The 24,979-nt window shown below is 52.6% G+C and overlaps 2 protein-coding genes across 6 annotated transcripts in view; one reads left to right on the top strand and one right to left on the bottom strand.

The window, feature by feature from the left end:
* Positions 1–1,022: 1,022 nt before the first annotated feature.
* On the bottom strand, positions 1,023–20,609 carry Hsf1 (heat shock transcription factor 1). 5 transcript variants are annotated; one of them, XM_090339582.1, is made up of 14 exons: positions 20,336–20,609; positions 8,369–8,477; positions 7,911–8,047; positions 7,571–7,695; positions 4,291–4,366; positions 4,156–4,217; positions 3,935–4,031; positions 3,688–3,824; positions 3,332–3,583; positions 2,767–2,853; positions 1,932–2,037; positions 1,781–1,846; positions 1,640–1,709; positions 1,023–1,561 (listed from the first exon to the last, which is right to left on the bottom strand). In XM_090339582.1, exons 1-14 carry the CDS (start codon positions 20,450–20,452, stop codon positions 1,356–1,358), a joined length of 1,647 nt encoding a protein of 548 aa, XP_090195708.1. In that variant the 5' UTR covers positions 20,453–20,609; the 3' UTR covers positions 1,023–1,355. The 5 variants fall into 5 exon arrangements, with proteins under 5 accessions (XP_090195708.1, XP_090195709.1, XP_090195712.1 ...); XM_090339583.1 differs by having other exon boundaries at positions 3,332–3,580; XM_090339586.1 differs by lacking the exon at positions 20,336–20,609 and adding an exon at positions 19,509–19,851.
* A 134-nt stretch (positions 20,610–20,743) lies between these two features.
* The window catches only part of Bop1 (BOP1 ribosomal biogenesis factor), a 29,355-nt gene continuing 25,119 nt past the window's right edge, over positions 20,744–24,979 (top strand). The window contains exons 1-2 of the mRNA XM_090339581.1: positions 20,744–20,935; positions 22,538–22,723. Of these exons, the coding sequence (XP_090195707.1) occupies positions 20,837–20,935; positions 22,538–22,723 (285 nt within the window). The 5' untranslated portion in view covers positions 20,744–20,836. The remainder of the gene's footprint in view (positions 20,936–22,537; positions 22,724–24,979) is intronic.

Genomic DNA, 24,979 nt, shown 5'->3' with positions numbered 1-24,979 from the left:
GCTGATCTCAGTGGAAAATGGGCCTCCCTGGCCATCAGTCTCCTGGGCTTCCTGCAATCAATGGGCCTGCTCAGTAAGGTGGGCTGACCAGGTCACCTTCCAGAACAATCATTTTCCTGTATGCTGGAGCCCTGCCCCCACCCACCTTTCCCACCCAATCTGTGGTAAAGGGGAAGAGCCCTGTGACATCTGAGGGATGCCTTGTCCCTATACCCTGTCCCCTGCAAGTCAGGGGACAGAGGCCAGGAGGAAGAGGCAGCCTAACATTCCCTACCCCCTTTTCTTCTGCCATTTAAACACTGCTCGCTGTGGCCTGATGAGGTGGGTGTCTGCTGGGCAGGTGGTCTTGGCGCTGTGCTGCCTCGCCAGCGACCTGCTTAGCCTGTCGGTGGCCCTCCAACCCCGTATTACGGCAGTGTTGGGGTCAGGGCAGGCTGTCTGGGAGCTGGCTCCACGGAGTCCTGCACTTGTGTGTGCATACAGACAGCACTGCAGATCTCGACTGCCCGGTGGCCGTGGCAATCCTGACGTGCTAGGATGGTAGGGGACCAGTTCTCGGGGACAGGGGGGTCTAGGACCTGCCTTCCCCCTCCCATCCCCTAGCCAGGACAGCCTGACCCAGACCAGGCACGTTCTATTGCCCACAGTGGCTGTGAGGTCACCTGCTCATCTGCCAGAAACTTAGGCTGGCTCTGGCCCTGCTCCTGCGGTAGACAGTTGCCTAACACTTCTGGACACGAGGCAGCTCTGCAGAGATAAAGCCAATGTGCCCACCTATGCCCCTTGCTCTGAATAGACATGCCTTGGGAAGGTAGATCCTTGGTGGGGGGAGGGGAACGCTCCTATTGGTAACCAGGGTCCACTCAATAAAAGCTGACTAAGTATCTAACAGTCTTGGCGTCAGGTGGGCCTGCTGGACACGGTGGTCATGGGGCCTCTGCGGTCAAGACAGCCCAGGTCTAGAGATCTCTCCCTAATCCTCAACCACGAGGAAGCACACACAATGCACTGCCCAGAGCGTGTCCGTTCATAGAGCTCTGCTATCCTGTCTGTTTATTTGTGTGTATATACTCTCTGTGAAGGGGAAAAGGAGGACCCTCATATAAAAATCCAAAATACAATTCTCTGAACAACCTGCAGGGTCGAGTCCACGTGTGGCTATGAAGCAAGCCCCAACCACGCCAGGGGACGCAGGGCTGGGGTGAAGGCAGCAGGTGTGAACTCTGAGACGCCCCTCGCTTCCTCTCTGAGCTACGGAGGCAGCAAAGGCTGCTGCCCTAGGACCGCTTGTCTCCCCAGGGCCAGCCCTGCCCTGGGGTTAGTGTGGGAGGAGGCCACAGGCTGGCTGGGGGCCTCTAGGAAACAGTGGGATCCTTGGCTTTGGGGGGCTCAGAGCCCGTCAGCAGGGAGATGGTGGGGTCATCGGTGTAGTCGTCCCCTTCAGAGAAGTAGGACCCGTCCCCCAGCTCAAAGAGCACAGGCAGGTCACTGCTCCCGGTGTCCACAGCATCGGGGTCCAGCAGAAACAGGGGTTGAGCAGTATAGTGTACCAGCTGCTTCCCTGTGGGTAAGGACCAGGAGATGGGAAGAAGAGGGGAAGGGAGTGGAGGCGGGGAGTGGGGCTCTGGGATTCACTCACCTGAGTCAGGGGTGCTGTTCTCGGCCTCAAGAGACCTGGGGGGCTCTGGGGGAGACAGGAGCTCCTGAATCTGTGTGGAAGAGGGACCCAGTGAGGGCTGCGGCTAAGCTCCCCCGCCCCCCGCCCTGCCCGCCTACGCACGCTGGTCAGGCTGCTGTCAAGGTCAGGCAGGCTCATGTCGGGCATGGTCACCGAGGGGCTGAACAGCTGCAAAGGAGGGAGGGAAGTCAGGGCCGGCCTGTAGTCCGGGTGGGGCGGGGCAGGGCGGGGCGGTGGGGCAGACCAGACTCACGTCGAGCAGGGCGCTGGTGTCTACACTGAAGCCATGGCTGGTCAGCATGGTCTGTAGGTGGTCCAGGTTGGAGTCCATGGCATCCAAGTGGTCACTGAGTTCATTCCTGACCCGGAGTTAATGGGGAGGTGAACCAGTGCCCCTGCCCAGCCACACACGGGCTGGAGAAGGGCTCCCCTCTGGCTGTGTCTCCCTGTAAGGCCCCTCTGGCTGTCAGCGTGGGCCTGTGGGACGGTGTGGGCCAACAGCCTGGAAGAGGCATGGGTGAGCTTCAGGTCCTCCCGGGCTGCTGAGGGTGGCGTGTAGCTTGGCTCAGGGGGAGTCGTGCTGCTGTCAGGCCTGTGGGGCCTTGGTGGTAGGACAGGGGAAAGGATGGAGGAGGAAGGGATTCAGGTCTAGGAATGGGAGGGGTAGTATCAGTGCTTGACAATGTCTTGCCATTGCAGTTAGAGGGGAGTAATGAGGGGAAAAAAAGGCTGCCTTTCTGGGGGTGTCTCCCCTAGGACCGCTTGGGGTCCCCTGAACCAAGGGTAAGCAGTTGGGCTGGTTCTGTGGGTGCCTTGGGGCCCAGCACATTCCCAGAGGAAGCCCGGGACAGCAGCCAGATCCTGCCTTGCACGGATGGCCAGGCCAGGTGGGGCTTTGTCTTGACCACAGCCACTGGACCGTGCCCTGGGGAGTCGGAGAAGAAGCAGAGCCTGTGAGGCCCTCCCCTGGGTTGCTCTTCACCAGGGGGAAGAGTAGTGATATGTCAGGCTGAAGTCTGGTCCAGGCTGCTGGAGGGGCCTGAGCTCTGGAAGAGCCCTCCTCCCCCACCAGAGGGAGCAGCGCTAACCCTGGCTGGACTCGGCCATGCGGGAAGGAAGAAGAGGGGCAGGGGAAGAGGCGGGCGGCCCCAGACATCTGTGGAGCACGAGCCAAACTGCAAGATACAAAGACAAGAGCCCCCCCCCCATTGCAGGCGGGGGCCGGGGGGTCCGTGCCCACCGTCCTCGCTTACTCAGCCTCTAAGATTGGCTGAGCGCTGGTGAAGGTGGTCCTGGCTCACCATCTCCGGCCCCAGGTTTAGGAAGCCTGGCAGATGGAAGGACCTTGTAGCCAACTGCAGGAGAGGAGGATGGCAGTGCCAAGGGTGGCCCAGAGGCAAGGACTCCCAGGATGTTACAAAAGGCCACTCAACCTGCCCTGCCCTGCTCTTGGCTCCTGCGGTCCTGGGGCTACAGTGATTTGGTACTTATCTTCTCTAGCCTCTACTCTTTTGAGTTTTGGGGAATGAATTCACGCTACTTACACCAAGCAAAGCTCACACACTTAGCACGTGGCGATTTACCAGCCTCCAGAGCGGCCTGAGCAAAGGCTTGGGCTGGAAGTCTAAGGGCTGGACCGGGCACAGTACTCACTTGTCCAAGCAGGCTACACTTAGGCACTTGTCAGGGGTGGAGGATAAGCAGGCAGGGTTGTGGGCTCTGGTATCCACAGGGGCTGTGGTTGAGGCAGCGGGGGTAGGTTCGTTCTCTTGCAGGATGGAATCGATGAGGGCAGTTGGGGACAAAGGGGTGTCCACAGTGGATGGGTGTCCAGGCCTCGCCTCCTCCACTCGGAGGGTCTGAGGTGGGCTGGGGGGCTCCTCCTTGACACGCACCAGGGGGCTGCTGGACACACAGGGATGTTAGGAGGAGCCTCCGGCTGCCCCACCCACTCCCTCCTCCACCCTGGGACCACAGGGGCAGGAGGGCTCAGAGCACTGCGGCCCCACCTCTTGTCTAAACTCCTGCCTGGGGAGGCCAAGGGGCTGGCAGGAGCCAGCTCAGTGATGTCGGAGATTATGGGTCCAGAGCTGGTGACGGCATCTGGGGTATAGAGGCTGGAGCTGCTGTAGGCTGGGGATGGAGTCTGCAATCAGAGACAGAGTTCATATGCAGAGTAAGCCTGTGGCAGGCAGCCAAAGCCACACAGATCCTCCATGCACACCTGGTGTCAGCCCCAAGAAGCCTGGTGCTCACCGAGTATGGGCCTGGGCCATGAACATGCTCTAAGGAGTACTGCCGGCTATACTTGGGCACAGAGTGTGCTGAGCTGCTGTCACTCAACATCAGGGGGCTGCAGGGAGGGAGCAAGAGTCAGCCGCCTGTGTTGGGTCTTGAGGGTGCCCAAAACACAGCAGGCCGAGGAGACAGATGGCGGAGGCCTTGAGCAAGCAGTACAGGCATTCCCAGAGCCTCACATCTTTCTCTTCACCCCCAGGATCCGGTTTGACTGCACCAGTGAGATCAGGAACTGAATGAGCTGTAGAGCAGAAAGGACACAGTCACCCTGACCCCCTGTGGAGGGAGCCTCCCCTGCCACCAGCCCTGCCTACCTTATTGACAACTTTCTGCTGCTGTGCATGCTTCTGCCGCAGGCTGGCCACCTCTCGCCAGAGGGCCTCATTTTCGCTGCAACACACCAGAGTCAGTGGGGCCCCAGATCCCCCCCCCCCCCCAGGAAGGCACAGAGAAATGGGGAGGGATGAGGACGGGAGGTGGGGCTGGACCAGGTCCTCCGCTCCACTGTATCTGCAGGGGAAAATGGTCTAGTGGAGATAGGTACCGGGGCTCATGCCTGTAATTCTAGTGAGTCAGGAGGCTGGGACCTCAGGATCTAGGTTCAAAGCTAATCTGGCAGGAAAAATCTGAAAGTAGATGGGTGCTTGTGGCTCACATGTGTAATCTTAGCTGCTCAAGAGGTTAAGATCTGAAGACTGTGGTTTGAAGCCAGCCTGGGTAGGAAAGTCCATGAGACATTTATCTCCAATTAAGCACAAAAAAAACCAAAAACAAAAACAAAGTAGAACTGTGGCTCAAGTAGTAGAATGGTAATCTTGAGCAAACCCCAGGATTGGCGCATGTATATACAAGAATGATGTCAGTAACCAGACCTATAACCCTAGCTGTTCAGGAGGCTATGATCTCAGGACCAAGGTTCAAACCACAGTAAAACCTGACTTTTATCTGATTAACAAGTAAAAAAGCTGGACTTGAAAGTGTAGCTTGAGTGGGAGAGGGTGGGGGAAGAGAAAGCAGGAGAAAAACATAGAAAGGGGTAACAATGTTCAAGAAGTAATGTACCCACTACCTGATGAATATAACTGTAACCCCTGTGTACATCACCCCTCCCTACTCCCCTAAAAAAGGCGTAGCTCAAGTGACAGAGCATTAACTATGTGCTGGTGGCTCACAACTGTAATTCTAGCTACTCCAGGAGGCTGAGATCTGAGATTGCAGTGAAAAGCCAGTCAGCCCAGGCAAAGTCCTTGAGAGATTTTTATCTTGAATTAACCAACTCAAAAAACCAGAGTTCAGGGACCAGGAGTTTGGCCTAGTGGTAGAGTGCTTGCCTAGCATGCACGAATACCCAGGTTCGATTCCTTGGTACCACATACATAGAAAAAGCCAGAAGTGGTGCAGTGGCTCAGGGTAGAACACTAGCCTTGAAGAAAGCCCAAGGACAGTGCTCAGGCCCTGAGCTCAAGCCCAGGACTGGCAAAAAAAACAAAACAAAACAAAAAAAAACGAAACAGAAAAAAACCAGAGTACAGCTGTGCCTTAAAGAGGCAGAGTACTAGTCTTGAGCAAAAGAGCTCAGAGACAACACCTAGGCCAAGAGTTCAAGCCCCACACTAACAAAATCAAGACAAAATAAAAATAAAACCACCACCACCAAAAAAAAAAAATCCAAGTGATAGAGCATTAGTTATGAGTGGAAAAAAGCTGAGCAAGGCCTTGAAGTTCCCAGGACCAGAAAAAGAGTCTGTTGGAGTTGGATTGTGACCGAAGCAGAGCACAAGCAAGGTTTGCGTACTTTACCAGTATTGATCTTGCCATCAGTGCTAGCTGAACTCTCGTGGAGGCCTCAACCACCCACCCGTCATGTCTGTCCCCACTGAAGTCGAAGGGACCGGGCTTCAGAAAGCAGCAGAGCAAAACATGGGGGGTGTCCTGCAGGTAGCTTGGGGTACACCAGCAAGCCTCGACTCTTCTTTTTTTTTTCTGGTGGGTCATGGGGCTTGAACTCAGCTGGGATGCTGTCCCTGAGCTCTTTAGCTCAAGGTTACTGCTCTACCCTTGAGTGAAGCCCCACTTCCCATTTTCTAGAGGTTAATTGGAGTTAAAAGTCTCATCTCAGGTCCTTTTGTGCCTGGGCTGGCTTTGAACCTTGATCCTTAGATCTCAGTCTCCTGAGTAGGTAGGATGACAGGCACGAGCCACAGCGCCCCCGGGCAGCCTTGACTGTTCTATGGAACAGTCCCCTCCTGGCAGGGCGGGGCGGGGGAAGGACCATCCTCATTCAGGAAGTACTGCTACATACTTTCCTTTCTTCGTGGGTGTTTGCTCATACTGGGGCTTAAAGTCAGCTCTTCCTGCTCTTGCTTGGCTTTTTGCTCAAGAGTGGTACGCTACCAGTTGAGTCACAGCTCTACTTCTGGCCTTTTGCTGGTTAATTGGAGATAAAAACCTCATGGAAGCTGGACGCGGTGGCTCACGCTTATAATCCTAGCTACTCAGGAGGCTGAGATCTGAGGATTGCGGTTCAAAGCCAGCCCAGTAACTTAAAGACCAGGAGACTCTCATCTCCAATTAACCTCTAGAAAATGGGAAGGGTGCTGTGGCTCAAGGAGTAGGGTAGTACCCTTGAGCTGAAGAGCTCAGAGACAGTGCCCAGGCCCAGAGTTCAAGTCACATGACCCACCCCCCCCAAAAAAATATATATAGTTGTCTGCCTGGGTGGCTTTGAACAGCGATCCTCAGATCTCAGCCCCTTGAGTAGCTAGGGTGGCAGGCGTGAGCCACCGTGCCTAGCTGTAACACACTTTTGCTGCTCTGGGAGGCTGCAAAACCGCCCATGAATGTCTTTCGAAAGAGATGACCCTCCTGGCCACATCCTTAAAGGCTATGTCTACCTAGCAATCTGTAGGTGTGTCCTCGCCCTGAGCCTTCCACCACACAGGAGTTAAAAGGACCTGTTACAGAAGCTGAGGGTGATTCTTGCCCCCAAAATGTGTGAGAAGAGCCCTAAGTTTTGCCTGTCCCAGTTTCTCAGCCATGCATGCATTGCATTGCCTACTGGAGTGTTCTCAGACCCGTCCTGACTGAGGAGGAAGTATAGGGCTGGCTGTGGTGTGGCTGCATACATGCGGGGCAGATGTGGGGTACAGAACTTGAACTAACGGCTCCCTGTCCCCAGCTCTGGGGTGCAGGCAGCTGACAATAACTCCCTGTGCTGAGTGATGCCAGGAGAGCAAGAGCTACTGAAAATAGAGCGAAGCAAAGGGGCTAGGCCTGAGGATTGTTCTGGCTAGCTTCTAAAGCCCCTCTTCAAAGAGGGCCTGAAAGGCCTGGTCTGTGTACTCGGAGCCTGTGTGTACAGAATCTAGCTGGCCTCTGATGTAAAACCAGGCAGGCTGAGGCTGACCTTCCTTGAAAGGTCATGAGAAGTCCGTGCAAGGGGGACTTCCAGCTTCATGCTACATTGGAGATTGTCAGTGAGGACAGCTGGGAGCAGCTCTGTAGGGAGGGGAGAGTGGGGACGGTGGCCCCTCTGCCCTGCCCACCAGCTAAGCCCACAGGACCGTGGCAGCCAGCTCTGAACGCAGGACCTACTGCTTCATGGCTAGGAGCTTGGAATCCATACATTCTTGCTTCCCCTTCATCAGCTGCACGTCGGTCAGGAGCTTGGTGACACTGTCCTGGCGGATCTTTATGTCTTCGTTTTTCAGAGTGGATATCTGAGGGAAGGAACACAGGGATCTGAGGTGGCCTTGGGCGGCAGCAAGCATCCATTCTGCAGCTGGGGCCTGGCCTGGGTCACAGAGGGGAAGGGCCAAGCGGAGTGAGGGTCAGAGGGACACGCAGGGATGCAGTGAGACGCGCCCCGTGGCATGCCCTCCGGCTGCGCCCTCCGGCTGCTCTGCTCCCCTCCGAGGAAGGGCTGGTGACTCACACTGGTTACTTTCCTCTTGATGTTCTCTAGGAGCTGCTCCTGGCCCCGCAGGAAGCACGGGTGCTGGAACTCGGTGTCATCTCTCTCTGGTTTGACCAGGCCACCCTGCTCAATGTGGACCACTTTCCGGAAGCCATCTGTATACACAGGGGCAGGAGAGGACAGGTCTGCCTAAGGGCTGGGGCCAGTGAGGGGGCCTCCTGGAGAAGGGCTGTGTGCAGCTCTGGCCAGAGCCCACCTGTTACAGCACACGATCTTGGCTGTTTCACACAGCTACCCCTCTAATGTGGGAATATAGCTAGGGCCTCACCCCAGTTCATACCCCCAAAGGCCCCTCCAGAAACAGGTAATTCTCAGCTGCTGGGACTGGTGGGGAGGGGGGCCACCCAGGTTGCTCACGAGTTACAGCTCAGTTATCTAAAACCCCTGGGAAGACGACCCTCGCGGTGGGCACTTACACATGTTGAGCTGCCGCACGAAGCTGGCCATATTGTTGTGTTTGAAGTACTTGGGCAGCACCTCCTTGGCAAACTGGCCCTGGTCGAACACGTGGAAGCTGTTCCCGTTCTGTCAGGAGACAGACACACAGCAGGCCTCAGGTTGCAGCAGTGGGGACAGCTGCCTGACCACAGGCAGCCTGCCCTCCCCTGGGTGCCTTCTCCACATGGCCAATGGGAGGAGGAGCTCAGCCGAGGCTGAGGCCATGTAGCCAGAGGGAGGGTCTTCTTCCTGGTGGTTGCGTTTAGATTCATGAAGGGAGCACATTCCCTACACAGGGTGGGTATTGTGCCTCAATTAACCAATTTTCCTTAAGAATGGCTAAAATCCAAACGAAGGCAGCCTGGGAAATGGGCACCAAGTCTCCAATGCAAGACATACAGTATGCTCAGAAATAACCCCCCCCTCTCTTTTTCTCTCTCTTAGTAGGAGCTAAGCGAGCACTCAAGCAGAGTAGCTCGCTGGGAGCTGCCTGCTTCCTCTTCCTCTCTGCAGGGCAAGTGCCGTGAAAACACTCATAGGAGCTGATCCAGAAGACTTTTCAACTCTGTCTGGAAGCTCACTGAAGATTCACAAGCAAGACGCTTCTCCTCTCCCAGTGTCAAAAGCCTTTTCTTTTTTTACTAGTCCTGGGGCTTGAACTCAGGGCCTGCGCACTGTCCTTGGGCTTTCTCGAGGCCTAGTGCTCTACCACTTGGGCCTCACCACTTCCTGCTTTCTCTGTGTCTATGGTACTGAGGAATCGAATCCAGGGCTTCATACATGCTAGACAAGCACTTTATCAGTAGGCCACACTCCCGGCCCCAAAAGCCTTTTCAGTAGAGATATTTGTAGAAGCATTTTTCCCCCTTGATGTTGGTCCTGAGGCTCAAACTCTGGGCCCTGGCATTGTCCCTTAGCTTTTTTGCTCAAGGCTGGCCCATTACCGTTTGCCGTGTTTCCGCTTTTGGCTTACTGGTGGTTCATTTGGAGATAAAGAGTCCCATAGATTTTACTGACTGGGCTGGCTTTGAACTACAATCCTCACATTTCACTTGCATGGAATGTTCCCCAATGGAACACACAAAGCTTATTTAGAGCCTCTGGAGTTTAACAAATGAAGAAGCATTTGCACAATGGAATCACTCAAACACAGTGGGACACAAGGGGATCCCCCTTTGGTTTCAACAAGGCTCAGAGGTTTCACTGAGAGGAGCGGCGTTTTTCACCCTTTCCAACTCCAGGGTGATGAGACCTCATTCCTGCAGTTAGGCCAAGGGCCTACATGGCCCCCACGGTTACCCCCAACGTGCAGGTAGGCCTGCCCAGCACGCTGTAAACCCAGCTTGACCACTCATACCCCTGCCAGTGTGTGGGATGGAACATCCAGTGGGAAGCACTGAGCTGAAAGAACGCCAGGAGCTACTGTCTAGCCTAGCTCTAGTTCCCAGAGTATCTGCCCAGGGGAGACTCCATTTGCAAGGACCGTGCTGGAGTTCACTTTACAGGAAGCAGTGTGGGAGGCTCAGGCTCCAGAGCACAGGTAACTACAGTTCCCATCAGCACAGGGGGACACAGACATGCCCTCCTTGGTCAGAACAAACCAAGACGAATCCAAACTGTTGCTATTTAACCAACAAACCCATCTACCCACCACATCAAAAAACCCACAAACAATTCAACAACCTCACTCTCAGACCCAATAACCCCCCGGCCAGATTCAACCCCAGATTCAACCGGGTAAAAGTGCTCAACTATCATTCAGGGCACTGTAAACAAAACAGAATAAAACTCAGCAACAGCAACACACAAACAAACAGTAGCACAGCCTGTCAGCCCAACTACTCAGAAAGTGCACACAGGACCACACTCTAGGTATGTTTGGGCAAAAACTTATTCCAAAAATGAGAGGAAAAAACAGCTGCGGCATGGCTTGAGTGGCAGTTAGTGTCTGTTATGGGCAAGGACTGAGTTCAACTCTCTCCCTCCCTCCCCCATACACAACAGCACAGAGATTAGGGTACAGCTTGGTGGCAGAGCATTTGCCTAGCATGTGCTAGGGTAGAAAAGTCCATGAGACTCTATCGACAATTAACCACTCAAAAACAAAGCGGTGCTGTGGTAGAGCGATAGCTTTGAGCCCAAAGAGGTTCAGGGACAGTGTCCAGGACCTGAGTGAGTTTAAGCCCCACAAGTGACCAAAAAAAAAATTATGCAGTTTAGGGGCCAGGAGTTTTGGATTAGTGGTAGAGTGCTTGCCTAGCATGCATGAAGACCCGGGTTCGATTCCTTGGTACCACATACAGAGAAAAAAGCCAGAAGTGGTGCTGGGTCTCAAGTGGTAGAGCTCTGGCCTTGAGAAAGTCCAAGACAGGGCTTAGACCCTCAGCTCAAGTCCAGGACTGGCAAGAAAAGAAAAAAGATTATGCATTTTAAAGAACAGCAAGAAATGGAATAATAAAAGGTAACGAATAAGATGCCAAAAGAATGTAGAAAACCATTCACTGCATCAGTGTACACAAGGAAGTGAGCCTGGCTCAATTGCCATTATTCCTGGTTTTTCCTCATTCTCTTACTGCTGAAGAAGCAGAAGCTGCTGCTTCTGTTGGGATACAGCTTCTTTACTTTTGGAACTGGCGATTTACATCTGTTCTATTTTTTTCATTTCCACTGAGATCATTAATTTTCTGAATAAGTCTTTGGGTTCAATTATCTTACTAATTTACAATTTTCAATAGGTTTACTGAGACTTTTTACTTGCATGTGGAGAAATCAAATGTTTTTCATTAATTGTAGCCTGGGGCTGTCCCGGAGCCTCCTTGGAATCCAGGTTAGAGTTCTACCACTTGAGCCCCAGCACCCTTCTGTCTTTCTCTGTGTATGTGGTAGTGGGGAATTGAACCCAGGGCTTCATGCATGTGAGGTAAGCACTCTATCATTGAGACACCTTCCCAGCCCCTCACTTGGCTTTTTTTTTTGGGGGGGGGGGGGTTGGTCATGGGGTTTGAAGTCTGGGCCTGGGCACTGTCCCTGAGCTCTTCAGTCAAGGCTACCACCCTACCCCTTGAGCCACAGAGCCACTTCTGGTTTCTAGTGGTTAACTGGAGATCAGAGTCTCACAGACAGACTTCCGGCCTGGGCTGGCTTTGAACTGCAATCCTCAGATCTCTGCCTCCTGAACAGCCAGGATTACAGGTAAGAGCCACCGCGCCGGCTTCACTTGGCTTTTTTATTTATGGCTGGCAATCTACCCACTCAAGCCAAACCTATAGTCCCAACACTTTTGCTGATTAACTGGAGACACACTCGCAGATTATTATTTTTTTGGTCTGGTCTAACTTTGACCCTTGATCCTCAGATCTCAGGTTTTTTTTTTGGGGGGGGAAGAGGGTGTCAGTTATGGGACTTGAACTCTGGGTCTGGGTGCTGTCTCTGAGCTCTTGAGCTCAAGGACACAGCCCTATCCTTGAGCCCCAGCCCCATTTCCCCTTTCCTAGAGGTTAACTGGAGATAAGTCTCAGGTCCTTTTTTTTTTTTGCCAGGGCTGGCTTTGAACCTTGATCCTCAGATCTCAGCCTCCTGAATAGCTGGGATTACAGGTGTGAGCCACTGTGCTTGGCTACTGTTTTATTTTTATTTTTCCTAGTCATGGGGCTTGAACTTGGGGCCTGGGCGCTGACCCCTGAGCTTTTTCAGCTCAAGGGTGGTGCTCTACCAGTTGAGCCACAGCACCACTTCTGGTTTTCTGGTGGTTAACTGGAGTCTCACAGACTTTTGTGCCTGGGTGGCTTTGAACCGCAATCCTTAGACCTCAGCCTCCTGAATAGGCAGGATTGCGGGCATGGACCATCAGCTGAATTCAGGGGCCATATATAGGCAGGCTTTCTACCATTTTTTGAGCCATGATTCAGACTTTTACTTTAGTTATTTTTTGATACCTGTACTGGGGCTTGAACTCAGGGCCTAAGTGCTGTCCTTTAGTTTTTCGTTCAAGACTAGCATTCTAGCACTTGAACCACAGCTCCACTTTAGGGGGTTTTGGTGGTGTCATGGACTTTCCTGCCTAGCTGGCTTTGAACCACAATCCTTGTACCTTAGCTTCCTGAGAAGCTAGGGTTGCAGGCGTGAGCCATTGGCTCCTGGCTGGCTTCAGTTACTTTTGGAATGGGGTCTTCCTCTCACGCCTGGGCTGGCCTAGATGGTGTCTTCTATTTTAGACTTCCTCCTCTGTGGCTGGGATGGCCACTGCTTTGCCACACCAGCCATTGGTTAAGACGTCTTCCCCCTCTCGGTACCTGAACCACGCCCCAATCCCTGTCTTCCACATGGCTCAGATTATAGGTATGAGCCACCAGTGACCAGCATATGCTGGTCTTTTGCCTAATTTATACATTTTTAACCATTTTCCCCTGCATTTCTTACTTTCCTTCTCAAACTCTGAACACATGGGATGGACTCCTGGGAATTCCACCACACATTTCTGAGGCTCTGTCTACTTTCTGGAGATAATGACCACTCAAGTCATTTCACCAAGTCAGCATCACTGACTTTCCTCCATTATCTCCGCTTTGCTGCTGACTTCCATCAAGGTTCTGTAGTTACTCTAGTTTTCAGTTCTGAAGTTTCAATCATGTGATTATTTTTGTTGTTGTGGCTGTTGTTTGTTTTTTTGAGGCTGTGGAACTTGAAATCTGTGCCAGGGTGCTGGCCCTGAGCTTTTCAGCTGAAGGCTAGCACTCTGTCCCTTTCAGCCATAGTACCACTTCCAGTTTTCTGGAGATAAGAGTCTCATGGACTTTTTGTGCCCAGGCTGGCTTTGAACCACAACCCTCAGATCTCAGCCTCCTGAGTAACTACCACTATAGGTGTCTCGCCACAAGTTATGTTTTCTTACTAAATTTTGCCTATGCTTCTTTTATAAATGAATACATTCATGGTCTCATACTCATGGCTTATGCTCTACCACTTGATCCATGCCTCCAAGCCCAACATTTTGCTAATTAGAGATGGATTTTCTTAAGACTATTCTGCCCAGTCTGGCTTTAAGCTGCAATCTTTTTTTTTTTTTTTTGGTGGGTCATGGGGCTTGTACTGGCTTGGGCACTTTCCCTGAACTCTTCAGCTCAAGGTTACCACCTACCCCTGAGATTGGACTTTGCTGGAGCTCTTCAGCTACACCTGGCTGAACTGCCATCTTACAGATTTCAGCCTCTGAATAGCTGGGATTGTAGGTGTGAACTCTTGAAATATTCCACAGTTGCTACTTTAGTCTTTGACAGATAATTTACAGCTTTTGACATCTCAGCTGCTGGTATCTTTGGGCTATGCTTTCCTGGTATGTATGCTGGGTAATAGTATAGGTTTATTCTATGGGCTTTTATGTACTGAATGTCTCCTCTCCACAAAAAAGGAAAAAGAGATGCTCAAGTCCTAACCCTTAGTATCTCAGAATGTGACCTTATTTGGACTGTTGTAGATGTAATTAGATACTATGAGGTTATATTGGAATAGAGAGGGCCCCTAATCCAATAGGATTAATGTTCTTTTTTTTTTTTTGCCAGTCCTGGGCTTGAGCTCAGGGCCTGAGCACTGTCCTTGGACTTTCTCAAGGCTAGAGCTCTACCACTTGAGCCTCAGCACCACTTCCGGCTTTTTTCTATGTATGTGGTACCGAGGAATCGAACCCGGGTCTTCATGCATGCTAGGCAAGCACTTTAACCACTAGGCCAAACTCCCGGCCCCAGGATTAATGTTCTTATAAGTAGACAGCAACACAGAGGGGAATGCCATGTGATGACAAAGGCAGAGATGAGACCAGGCAGCTCAAAACGCACAGGAACAGCAAAGGCCAACAGCAGACACCACAAGCTGTAGGAGGCAAGGAAGAGTCTTCTACCCTGGGTTCTAGAGGGGAATACCAGGTGTGGTGGCTCACGCCTGTAATCCTAGCTATTCAGGAGGCTGAGATCTCAGGATCAAGGTTCAAAGCCAGCCAGGCACAAAAGGACTTTTCTCCACTTAACCTTTAGAAAGGGGGAATGGAGATTGGCTCAAGGGTAGCCTGGAGCTGCCAATCCATCCCCTGGTGGGGAATGGAGGCACTGCCCCTCTCCGGCCTCCCTCAAGGGTTATATCACGTCCTCTCCCTCAGAGGACCCATCTTGCTACTGAGCTTTCTACTTACTTATAAGCAGCCACTAAGGGCTTTCTGATACTACAAATACTCCAACCTTTAAACGTTTGTTGCTAGTACACTTATGTCTATCAATCCTGGATCACGTGACTTCAGTAACTTTGTTTTGTTTGTACCCATCCTGGGGCTCGAACTCGACCTAGGCATTCTCCCTTAACCTAATTTTGCTCACGATCAATGCTCTACTACTTGAGCCACAGCTCCACATTCAGCTTTTTGATAGTTAATTGGAGGTAAAAATCTCAAGACTCTCCTGCCTGGGCTGGCTTTAAATCATGGTCCTCAAATCTCAGCCTCCTGGGTAGCTAGGATTACAGGTGTGAGCCAATGGCATCCAGGTAATTGCAGTAAATATACCTCTTCATTCTAGTTACTTGTAGACATTTTGGGATTTTCAAAGTAAATGATCATGCTATTTATGAATGGAGATGGCCATATTTCTCCCTTTTCAATCTGTATGAAATAAATCTATTTTTCGTTGGAGCATCTAATCCAAAATTAAGCAGACATTCTTTTCTTCCCATCTTTAGGGCACATTCAGTCTTCACAGTCAGGTATGTGCTTATACTCATTAGTAAAGACCGCTTCCATCCCTCTGCTGCTGAGTTTCGCCAAGACGTGGATGAGGGGCTGGAAGGACGACCTAGTGGTAGAGTGCATGCTCCGGGCTACCACCCTACCCCTGAGCCAAGCCCCACTTCTCCCTTTCTAGAGGTTAACTGGAGATAAGAGTCTTAGGTCCTTTTGTGCCTGGGCTGGCTTTGAGCCTCCTGAGTAGGATTACAGGCGTGAGCCACCAGGCCTGGCATACTATTATCATTATTATTTTTTTTTTTTGCCAGTCCTGGGCTTGAGCCCAGGGCCTGAACACTGGCCTTGGACTTTCTCAAGGCTAGAGCTCTACCACTTGAGCCTCAGCACCACTTCCGGCTTTTTTTCTATGTATGTGATACCGAGGAATCGAACCTGGGTCTTCATGCATGCTAGGCAAGCACTCTACCACTAGGCCAAACTCCCGGCCCCTGGCATACTATTATTTTGTTTGAACTCAAGGTCTTATCATATTGCTTCGCTTTTTTTTTTCCCCCCTTTTTGTGATTCATGGGGCTTGAACTCTGGGCCTGGGTGCTGTTCCTAAGTTCTTCCATTCAAGGTTATGGCTCTTCTACCTGAGCTAAGAGTCTCACAGACTTTGAACCTCAATCCTCAGATCTCAGAACCTAAATAGCAACAGGCAGGGCTGGGAGTTTGGCCTAGTGGTTAAAGTGCTTGCCTAGCATGCATGGAGACCCGAGTTCGATTCCTCGGTACCACATACATAGAAAAAAGCTGGAAGTGGTGCTGAGGCTCAAGTGGTAGAGCTCTAGCCTTGAGAAAACCCAAGAACAGTGCTCAGGCCCTGAGCTCAAGCACAGGACTGGCAAAAAAAAAAAAAAAAAAAAAATAGCAACAGGCATGAGCCACTGGTGCCCGGCCTGGCCATATTTGTTTATTTTTTTAAACAATACTGTGGAGAACTTGAAATATACACTGAATTCAGTATTTACACATCTTTCCCTTCGCCCCAGTCCTGGGGCTTGAACTCAGGGCCTGGGCACTGCCCTGGACACTGTTTGTTCCAGGCTAGCACTCTACCACTTGAACCGCAGCACCACGTCCAGCTTTTTCTGAGCATGTGTCTGCTAGGTGAGCACACTGCCACTAGGCTATGCTCTTGGCCCAAAGATTCACATCCATGAGTTAACTTTTTCATTCATGGCTGGTGCTCTACCATTTGAGTCACTTCTGTAATTCTGGCACCCCTGCCCCCGCCAGTTAATTGGAAATAAAAATTTCACGGGGGAAGTGGCACTGTGGCTCAAGTGGTAGAGAGGTAGCCTTGGGCTGAAGAGCCCAGGGACAATGCCCATGCCCAGAACTCAAGCCCCATGACCGACTGAAAAGTAAATAAATAAATTCAGGGCCAGGAGAATGGCCTAGTGGTAGAGTGCTTGCCTCGCATGAAGCCCTGGGTTTGATGCCTCGATATCACATACACAGAAAAATCTGGAAATGGCACGGTGGCTCAAGTGGTAGAGTGCTAGCCTTAAGAATACCCAAGGACAGTGCTCTGGCCCTGAGTTCAAGATCCACCACTGGAAAACAAACCACAGATTTGTCTGCCCAGACTGGCTTTGATTCTCAGACCTCAGCCTTTGAGTAGTTAGGATTATAGGTCTAAGCCCCTGATGCTGGGCAAATCTCAGTATTTAAAGTATAAATGGAAATTATGCCACATACCCGACTGGTATGTAATATAGCATAACATATTGTTAGTCTAGTATAAATGCATGGAAGCTTAACCTTGTCCACAACAGTGACACTGAATGAAGATCACATACAGCTTCTGACAAGGCACTTTCAGAGGCTCTAGAGCCTCTAGACCCTATGGCATGTGTCACAGCTTGCTCCTGGGATACGTGGCCGCCAGCCCTTTGCATGTACTGCCAGGTATTCAAGTGTGGGCTAGTGGGCCTGTCAGTTCTTACTGGCTCTGAAGATGAGCTCACCTGGCTGCCAGAGCCAGACAGGAGTGGCCCTGCCTGTCCCAGGAATTGCAGACATTATCCATGGGTAAGGATGCTGCTTTGGAATACCTGATGTGATTTCATGATTATCCATGGGTAAGGATGCTGCTTTGGAATACCTGATGTGATTTCATGAGGAAGACCGGAGGGACAGCTCTGCCCTGTAGTCTGCCCCGAGCGCAGGCCTTTCACAGTGACTGGCTGCCGCCTTTGGTCACTGTCTCTTTCATATCAGGGGCCTCAACCTACAGCATTGTTCTTCCTCCCTCAAAGAGAATTATCTCCAGGCTAAGACTAGGCTGAGGATCAAGAGGTGCCTTAGGAATCCAATTTTAAGGAGGCTCTTCCTTGCTGTTAAGGCTGCTGAAGGGTGGGGTGGGCCTTAAAAGCCAATGTCTTTATTTATTAGCCAGTTCAAGGCCTGGGCACTGTCCCTGAGCTTTTTTTTGCTCAAGGCTTATATTCCCCCACTTGAGCCACAGTGCCTTTTCTTTTTTCCAGCCCTGGGGCTTGAACTCAGGGCCTGAATACCATCCTTGGGCTTTCTCAAGGATAGCGCTCTTCACTTGAGCCACAGCATCACTTCTAGCTTTTTCTCCCCCCCACCCCCCCCAGTCCTGGGACAGGAACTCAGGGTCTGAGCACTGTCCTTGGGCTCTTTTTCTTTTCTCCAAGGCTAGCGCTCTACTACTTGAGCCACAGCAGCACTTCCAGCTTTTCCAAAGGAACTGAACGAGGTCTTCAGCATGCTAGGTAAGCACCTTACCACTAGGCCAATCTCCCAGCCCCACTTCCGGCTTTTTTCTATGTTTGTGGTACTGAGGAATTGAACCCGGGTCTTCATGCATGCTAGGCAAGCACTCTACCACTAGGCCACACTCCCAGCCAAATTTTGTACCTAATACCTCCCTATATCTTATCTCTGATCTTGGAGCCATGCTCTTACCTTCATGTTCAGTGGCACACATTTTGCAGCCCTGAGCCTCGCTCTCAAGTACCCAGGCAGCTTCTGAGGCTGAGCACCACAATCAACCTCGGTTATAAGCAAGGGGTCAGTGGGGTCAGGTCTGGCTCTTTTTAGATCGATTGGACCGTGACTCATTGGCTAATTAACAGGTCTGAAACATCTCCTTTTGATTATGAATGTATATTCATCTTTGAGAACTAGAAGAAAAATTTAAATAAGAAAAAAAATCATACTTCCCCTCTCCATCCAGGGAGATAATTGAGACTGCTGCTCAGGCTTCCTTTGGATCTTTTAAAACAAGGCTGAATAAAATGACCCAAGCAGTATTGGAACCACACCATCAGAGTGAAAAGCACACAAAGTTTCGGTTAGTTTGGACATTTTTCCTATTCTTGCAGCTCATAAAGGCTGCAGCTCTCCAGAGCCTTCCCCTCCCAGGAAGAGGCTTATTTGGGGAACAGAAGAGCCTCTGCACCAAGGGAAGGAAGCCAGGGATTGAAGGTTCTGTGCAGGGTTGTAGCAGAGGCGGCCCAGGTCTCACAATCTATTTAACTAGGCATTCAGCCCTTCAATGTACACTTCCAGGTACTGGATCTGGGGACACCTTTGACTCCAGGTGGGAATGACCAACCAGGTCCAAGCACAGAGTTACCTATGGTCACTAAATGGAACTCCCCACTGCAGCTGCACCATCCTCCAGGATCTCCCAGAGGGAATACCTGTATTACTTCAGAATCTTCCTATCAGGGGAAACAGACACAAGGCTGGGGTCCGTGTGGTGGCAAGTTCTGCGTCCTCGTGTCAGGGCTACACAGAAGTAGACCTGATCTAGCTAGGCAAGCTCTCCCTAAGTACTTCGCCTTGAGAATCAGCCACCATCCTCAGTCAAGCAGAGAGAGTGTTTTGGGGATCACGTAGAATCTGAGAGTGGACTCCAGGACCTCCTGAAGCAGCAAACTCCAAGAAGCTCTGCCACACTTGCTCAGCATGGAGAAGGGCTTCCTTCCACTTCTAAGCCAGACCTTGGTTTTTGTACTGTGCACTCCCCATTGTCATGTGTGAAATCAACATCAGCCCTCCTTGCCACAGCTGCTTTGTCCAGGCCAGGCAGAAGTGAGCACTTCTGCTCAGCTCTCAACAAGATCCCACAGGTGATTTGCCTTTGTGCTTCCTGCTCAGAGGCCTTCCCTATACATCCTGTGGGTCCTTCTCCCACACATCTCATACTCTGTAAGCAGAAACACCAGCAGGTTGGTCTTCCTAATGGGATGGAGTTTAGAATATTCTAGAGGATGCTGGCGGCTCATGTCTGTAATCCTGATTACTGAGGAGATTGAGATCTGGGGATCACAGTTCAAAGCCAACTCAGGCAGGAAAGTCCATGAAACTCTTACCTCCAATTAACCACTTAGAAACCGGAAGTGGTGCTGTGGTTCCAAGTAGTAAGACCTATCCTTGAGCAAAAGCTGCTCGGGGACAGCACCAAGGAATGCAGAAAGGTGGTACGTGGTGTCATTTGCTCTGAGAAGAAGTTTGCCTCGGGGAACACACAATGCTCCCCCATTTTCAGGCGCAGCTCACGGAGTCCAGGTGTGAGTGAAAGTGAAGCTAAGTGATTTCTAGTTTTCCCTCTTACTCCCAAGCACTCTCAAGCACACAGAAGCCAGGCAGAGGGCCTGCCTCCAGCTGGGCCAGCTTCCGCTCAGGCTTGTTCATCCTAGGGGCTGCGCGACAAGCCCGAGGCTCTGGCTCTGGCTGCGGGACGTCAAGCGGATCTGGGGGCGCCCAGCCCGTGTCCGCCCCTCCGCCGCGCTCTGCCCCGCGGGGAGCCGCGTCCCGGCCAGGACGCAGCCTGCACTCTCAGCTCCCCGCCAGCCGGGGCCTCGGCCCGCGGGAGCGGCGGGTGGCCGCGGGGTGGCCGCTGTACACAGCCCGCTGCCAGGCAACCGCGGCGGGCGGGCGCCGCCCCGCCGGGACGAGCGGGGGGGGGGGGGGGGCCGGGTCGCGGCGCCTCGCGCCCGCCGCCCGCGCGCAGCCCCAGGGCCGCCCCGCCGCAGCCCCCGCCCCGGGCCCGGAAGCGAGGCCCGCGCGTCCCAGCCGACGTCGGGCTCGGGGTCCGCCATCCCGGGGGCGGGGCGGGCCGCGCGGACACGCGGGGACGCCCCCTCCCCGACAGCCCTCCCCGCGGGCCGTGCGGGCTCGCGCCAGCCCCGACGCCTACCGGGCTCCAGCAGATGAGCGCGTCGGTGTCCGGGTCGCTCACGAGGGTCCACAGCTTGGTCAGGAAAGCCGGGACGTTGCTGGGTCCCGCTGCGCCGGCGCCCAAGGACAGATCCATGTCGGACGCGGCGGAGGAAGACGGGGGTGGTGGCAGCAGAGACAGGCTGAAGGCTGGGCTAGTGGCGTCGCCACGCCTGCCGCCTGGGCCGCGCCGACACCCGCTGCGCACCTGCGGCCCTCAGCGCTCGCATGGCCGCCGCCATCTTGCGACGGGCGCGCTCCCGCCGGCGCCGCGCGCGCGCGCAGGCGCCATGACCCGCCCCGCCCCCCGACGCGGGCTCCGCCGGCGTGCCGCCCGCTCGGCGCACGCGCGGGACGACCCCGCCCTGCCCCCCACCAATCAGGGCCGGGCTGGGCGGGCCCGGGCCGGCGCACGCGCGGCGCACGCGCGGCGCCCTCGCTGCCGGAAGCGGTGGTCTGTGAGGAGCCGGTGCGGCGTAGCATGGCGGGCCCGCGGGGGACGGGGCGCGCGGCGTCCCAGGCGCAGCCCAGGAAACGGCGTCCCGAACCCGAGCCCGAGCGTGAGCTGCAAGCGGAGGAGGTGACCGCTGGGTGGCGGGGACGGTTCCGCGACGGCCGGGTGTGCACGTGGCGGGCGTCGGGGCCGGGAAGCCCGGGAGGCCGGGCCGCCTGTCACCGGGCGCGGGCCTGCGCCCCGCCCAGAGCCTCGCGGCGCGGGTGCGGTCGGGGGCCGGGGGGCAGCCTGCGGCGAGGAGCTCGGGGCCCCGTGGAGGGCGGCCGAGGGGACCGCCTCCAGCGACGGCCTGTGAGCTTGGCCGGAGGGGTCCGGGGCTGCCCTGCCAGCGCGTTAGGCCGGGTGGGGCGACCATGCCGGACGGAGCGGCCCCGGGGACTCCCTCCGGCCCTGCTGCGCTGAGGCCGAGCGGCGCTGGCCCTCCCGGCTGGCCAGGTAGACAGTCAGCTTGCTTACGGGGCGCCCTGCCGGGTGCGGGGTGCCAGGCTGGCGGCCCCTCAGCTGACTCCGCTTGGCTGGGTTGTTCCCGGTGGTTGAGGAGCCTTGCGCTAGTAGGCGGCTCTGGGCCTGGACCCTTGTGCTTGCTATTTCAATGGGTACCTGCCTGAATGCTGGATATAGGTAATGGATGATGGCTGTGAGTCACTTAGAAGGAAAGTAGGTGGAGTTCTACGGAGTAATTGGCAATGCAGACTGTATAATTAGATGGAACTTGTAAGTTGTTAGAAAGATAGTGATATCAAGAATCCTGCACTCATATGCTTCCTGAGCTGTCAAGTTGTTGCTTCACTTTTCAGAAGCCAATGACCGGCCGGGCACTGTGCCTTGCACCTACTCAGAAGGCTGAGATCTGAGCATGGTGATCTGAAGCCAGCCCTGGTAGGAAAGTCTGTGAGACGCTGGTGTCCATTTAGCCACCAAAAAGCTGCAGTTAGGTTTGTGGCCTAAGTGATAGAGCACCACCCTGAGCTGAGCGATAGCATCCCCATCCCTAGTTCAAGCCCCAGCATCAGTACTCCTGCACTCTCTCCCTCCCTGCCCCCCCCCCCAGTTTCTGTTTTCTACAGCTCATGTATGTCATGTAGAGTTAGGCATGAAATGGTATCCAGTCAGCTGGGCTCTGTTCAGAGAAAGTTGGATTTCTGCTCTAAGAAGAGAATAAATGGGATTAGCTTGTTGTAAATAAAGTTCACATTATTTCCATTAGGCTTGTTTTCCAACCTACCTATCAGTGATGGGGTGCAGTCTTTGTGTGAGGAGGCTTCTGCAGTGGTAGAAGCTCTTGGGGATATCCTCTTTGGCCCCTAGCCATGCCATCCTGGCCTTCCAGCCCTGGGAAGTGCCAGAGTAGGATGTAGAGTGAGTCAGTTGAGGAGAGTTGATTTTGGTAATGCTGTTGGAACTAGGCTCTGAAAAGGAGCTGTGTCCTTGAAAAGCTCCTCCCTCATGTGACACTGGGTATTGAGGTATCTGTTCTGAGGATTGCAGTCCAGCTGTCAGAGTAGGAGGAAGATCAGGAAGGCTCGGGTTGGGCAGATGGTTTTGGTGGAGGTGGAGGCTTGTAAATAGAGGCTGGTTGTCCAGTGCTTGGCCAGCTGCTCTGTGTCAGCCTGCTGTCTGCTGGACAAGCCTGTGGTGGGCGGTTCTTAATGCTAGATTTCTTTGCAGCCCCCTGTTCTGTGTGACTCTGCTCCGAGCCATCGAGATGGAAGTGATTCTGGCCTTTCTGACAGCGAAGACAGTGTGTTCTCAGGCCTAGAGGATTCCGGCAGTGACAGTAGTGAGGACGACAGTGAAGGAGAAGATGGAGCCAGCCACGGAGGAATGGAGGAGACCTCTGGGGAGCAGGTGCAGGTGGGTAGATGAGAGTGGGCAGGAAAAGAACATCTAATATGCTATACCTAGCCTTTCCTTGATGATCAGGTCACCTCTCTCCCCCGTCTCTTTCCCCCTGCCCCTACCCCTCTTACCTTTATGTTCTTTATATTTATTTATTTTTTTTGTCAGCTGTGGGGCTTGAACTCTAGGCCTGGGCGCTGTCCCTGAGCTCTTCAGCTCAAGGCTAGCACTCTACCACTTGAGCCACAGTGCCACTTTTGGTTTTCTGGTTATTAATTGGAAGTAAAGAGTCTCATGGACTTTTCTGCCCAGGCTGGCTTTGAACTGACCTCAGCCTTCTGAGTAGGTAGGATTACAGGTGTGATCCACCAGCACCAACTTCCTGGGCCTGAACTCAGGCCTGAGCACTGTCCCTGAGTTTCTTTTCCTCAAGGCTAAAGATCTACCACTTGAGCCACAGAGCCATTTCTGTTTTTTTCTGTTTATATGAACTGAGGAATGGAACCCAGGGCTTCATGCATGCTAGGCAAGACAAGCACTCGATTGTTAAGCCACATTCCCAGCCATCATTTGCCCCCCCTCCCGCCCTCCCCCCCCAGTCCTGGGGTTTGATCTCAGGGCCTGAGCACTCTCCTTGGGTTTTCTTTTCTTTTTTCTTTTTTCTTTTTAATATTTTTTATTGTAATTAATAAAAGGGTTACATGATATTTGCCAGATAGAAGGTGCGTTAATTCACATATATTGATACCCTTTCCTTGGGCTTTCTTAAGGCTATCACTCTACTACTTGAGCCAGCACCAATTCCAGCTTTTTCTATGAATGTGGTACTGAGGAATCAAACCTAGGTCTTTGTGCCTGCTAGGCCAGCACTCTACCATTAGGCCAAACTCCTGGCCCCTAGCTCTTATTATTAAGTTGTTGTAAAAGAGTATATTTTCCCATAAAGCAGATTATGAGTACAGTGCTTTTTGATCACTGTCACCTCAAGTTATATAACATTGATGATCCCAAAGAGGAGATTATGGGTTAACTGTGTTGGCCATGTTTTGTAAAATTATGGAAACTGTCTCCTTTTTTTCTTTTTTCTTTTTTTTTTTTTCTTCCACCAGCTCTGGGGCTTTAACTAAGGGTTTGGGCTCTGTCCTTTTGCTTTCTCAAGGTTAGTGCTCTACTAGAGCCACAGCACCACTGTGTCTGTGGTACTGAGGAATTGAATCCAGGGCTTCTTGCATGCTAAGCAAGCACTCTACCTCTAGGCCATGCTTCCGGCTCTACTTTTTTTTGCCAGACCTGGGCTTGAGCCCAGGGCCTGAGCACTATCCTTGGACTTTCTCAAGGCTAGAGCTCTACCACTTGAGCCTCAGCACCACTTCTGGCTTTTTTCTATGTATGTGGTACTGAGGAATCAAACCCAGGTCTTCATGCATGCTAGGCAAGCACTCTACCATTAGGCCAAACTCCAGGCCCCTGTCTCCACTTTTTTAAGTTTTGTTTTTTTTTCCTTTTTGGTGCCAGTCCTGGGGCTTGAACTCAGTGCATGGGCACTGTCCCTGAACTCTTCTGCTCAAGGATAGCATTCTACCACTTTAGCAGGAGTGCTACTTCTGGTTTTTTTGGTGATTAGTTGGGAGTAAGCCTCATGTACTTTCCTGTCCATGTTGTCTTTGAACCACAATCCTCAAATCCTAGCCTCCTGAGTTGCTAGGATTAAAGATGTGAGCCTTTGGCTCCTGGCTAAATCTTCATTTAAAAAGTCCAGGAGTGTGGCCTTGTGGTCGAGTTTGGTGTCTCATAAACAAGAAAGGTTGGAAGTGGAACTGTGGCTGTAGTGGTAGAGCACCACACTTGAGAAGGCTCAAGGACAGTGCCCAGGCCTTGTGTGCAAACCCTAGGACCAGCCAAAAACAAAATAAAACAAAAAAAGGTTTAGATACTGCATCAGCAGTATTCTATGAAGTATAGAAGTTCCAGTTTAGTGTCTTCATGTTGAATTTAAGTATTGTTAATAGGGTATTGTAATAAGCTGGGTCTCCTGCCCTGTAATCCTAACTACTCAGTGGGCTGAGATCTGAGGATCAAGATTCAAAGCCAGCCTGGGCACTAAAGTCCTTGAGACTCTTATCTCCAATTAATCACTAGAAAATGGGAAGTGGGGCTGTAGCTCAAGGGGTAAGGTGGTAGTCTTGAGCTGAAGAGCTCAGGGTCAGTGCCCAGGCCCAGTGTTCAAGCCCCATGACTGACATGTCTTTCCGGGCCTTTTTCCCATTTTCA

The sequence above is a fragment of the Megascapheus bottae genome, chromosome 9, assembly GCF_031878675.1.
Source record: "Megascapheus bottae isolate mThoBot1 chromosome 9, mThoBot2.hap1, whole genome shotgun sequence".
In the NCBI taxonomy this organism is placed as follows: Eukaryota; Metazoa; Chordata; class Mammalia; order Rodentia; family Geomyidae; genus Megascapheus; species Megascapheus bottae.
This window is presented reverse-complemented; position numbering and strand designations above follow the sequence as displayed.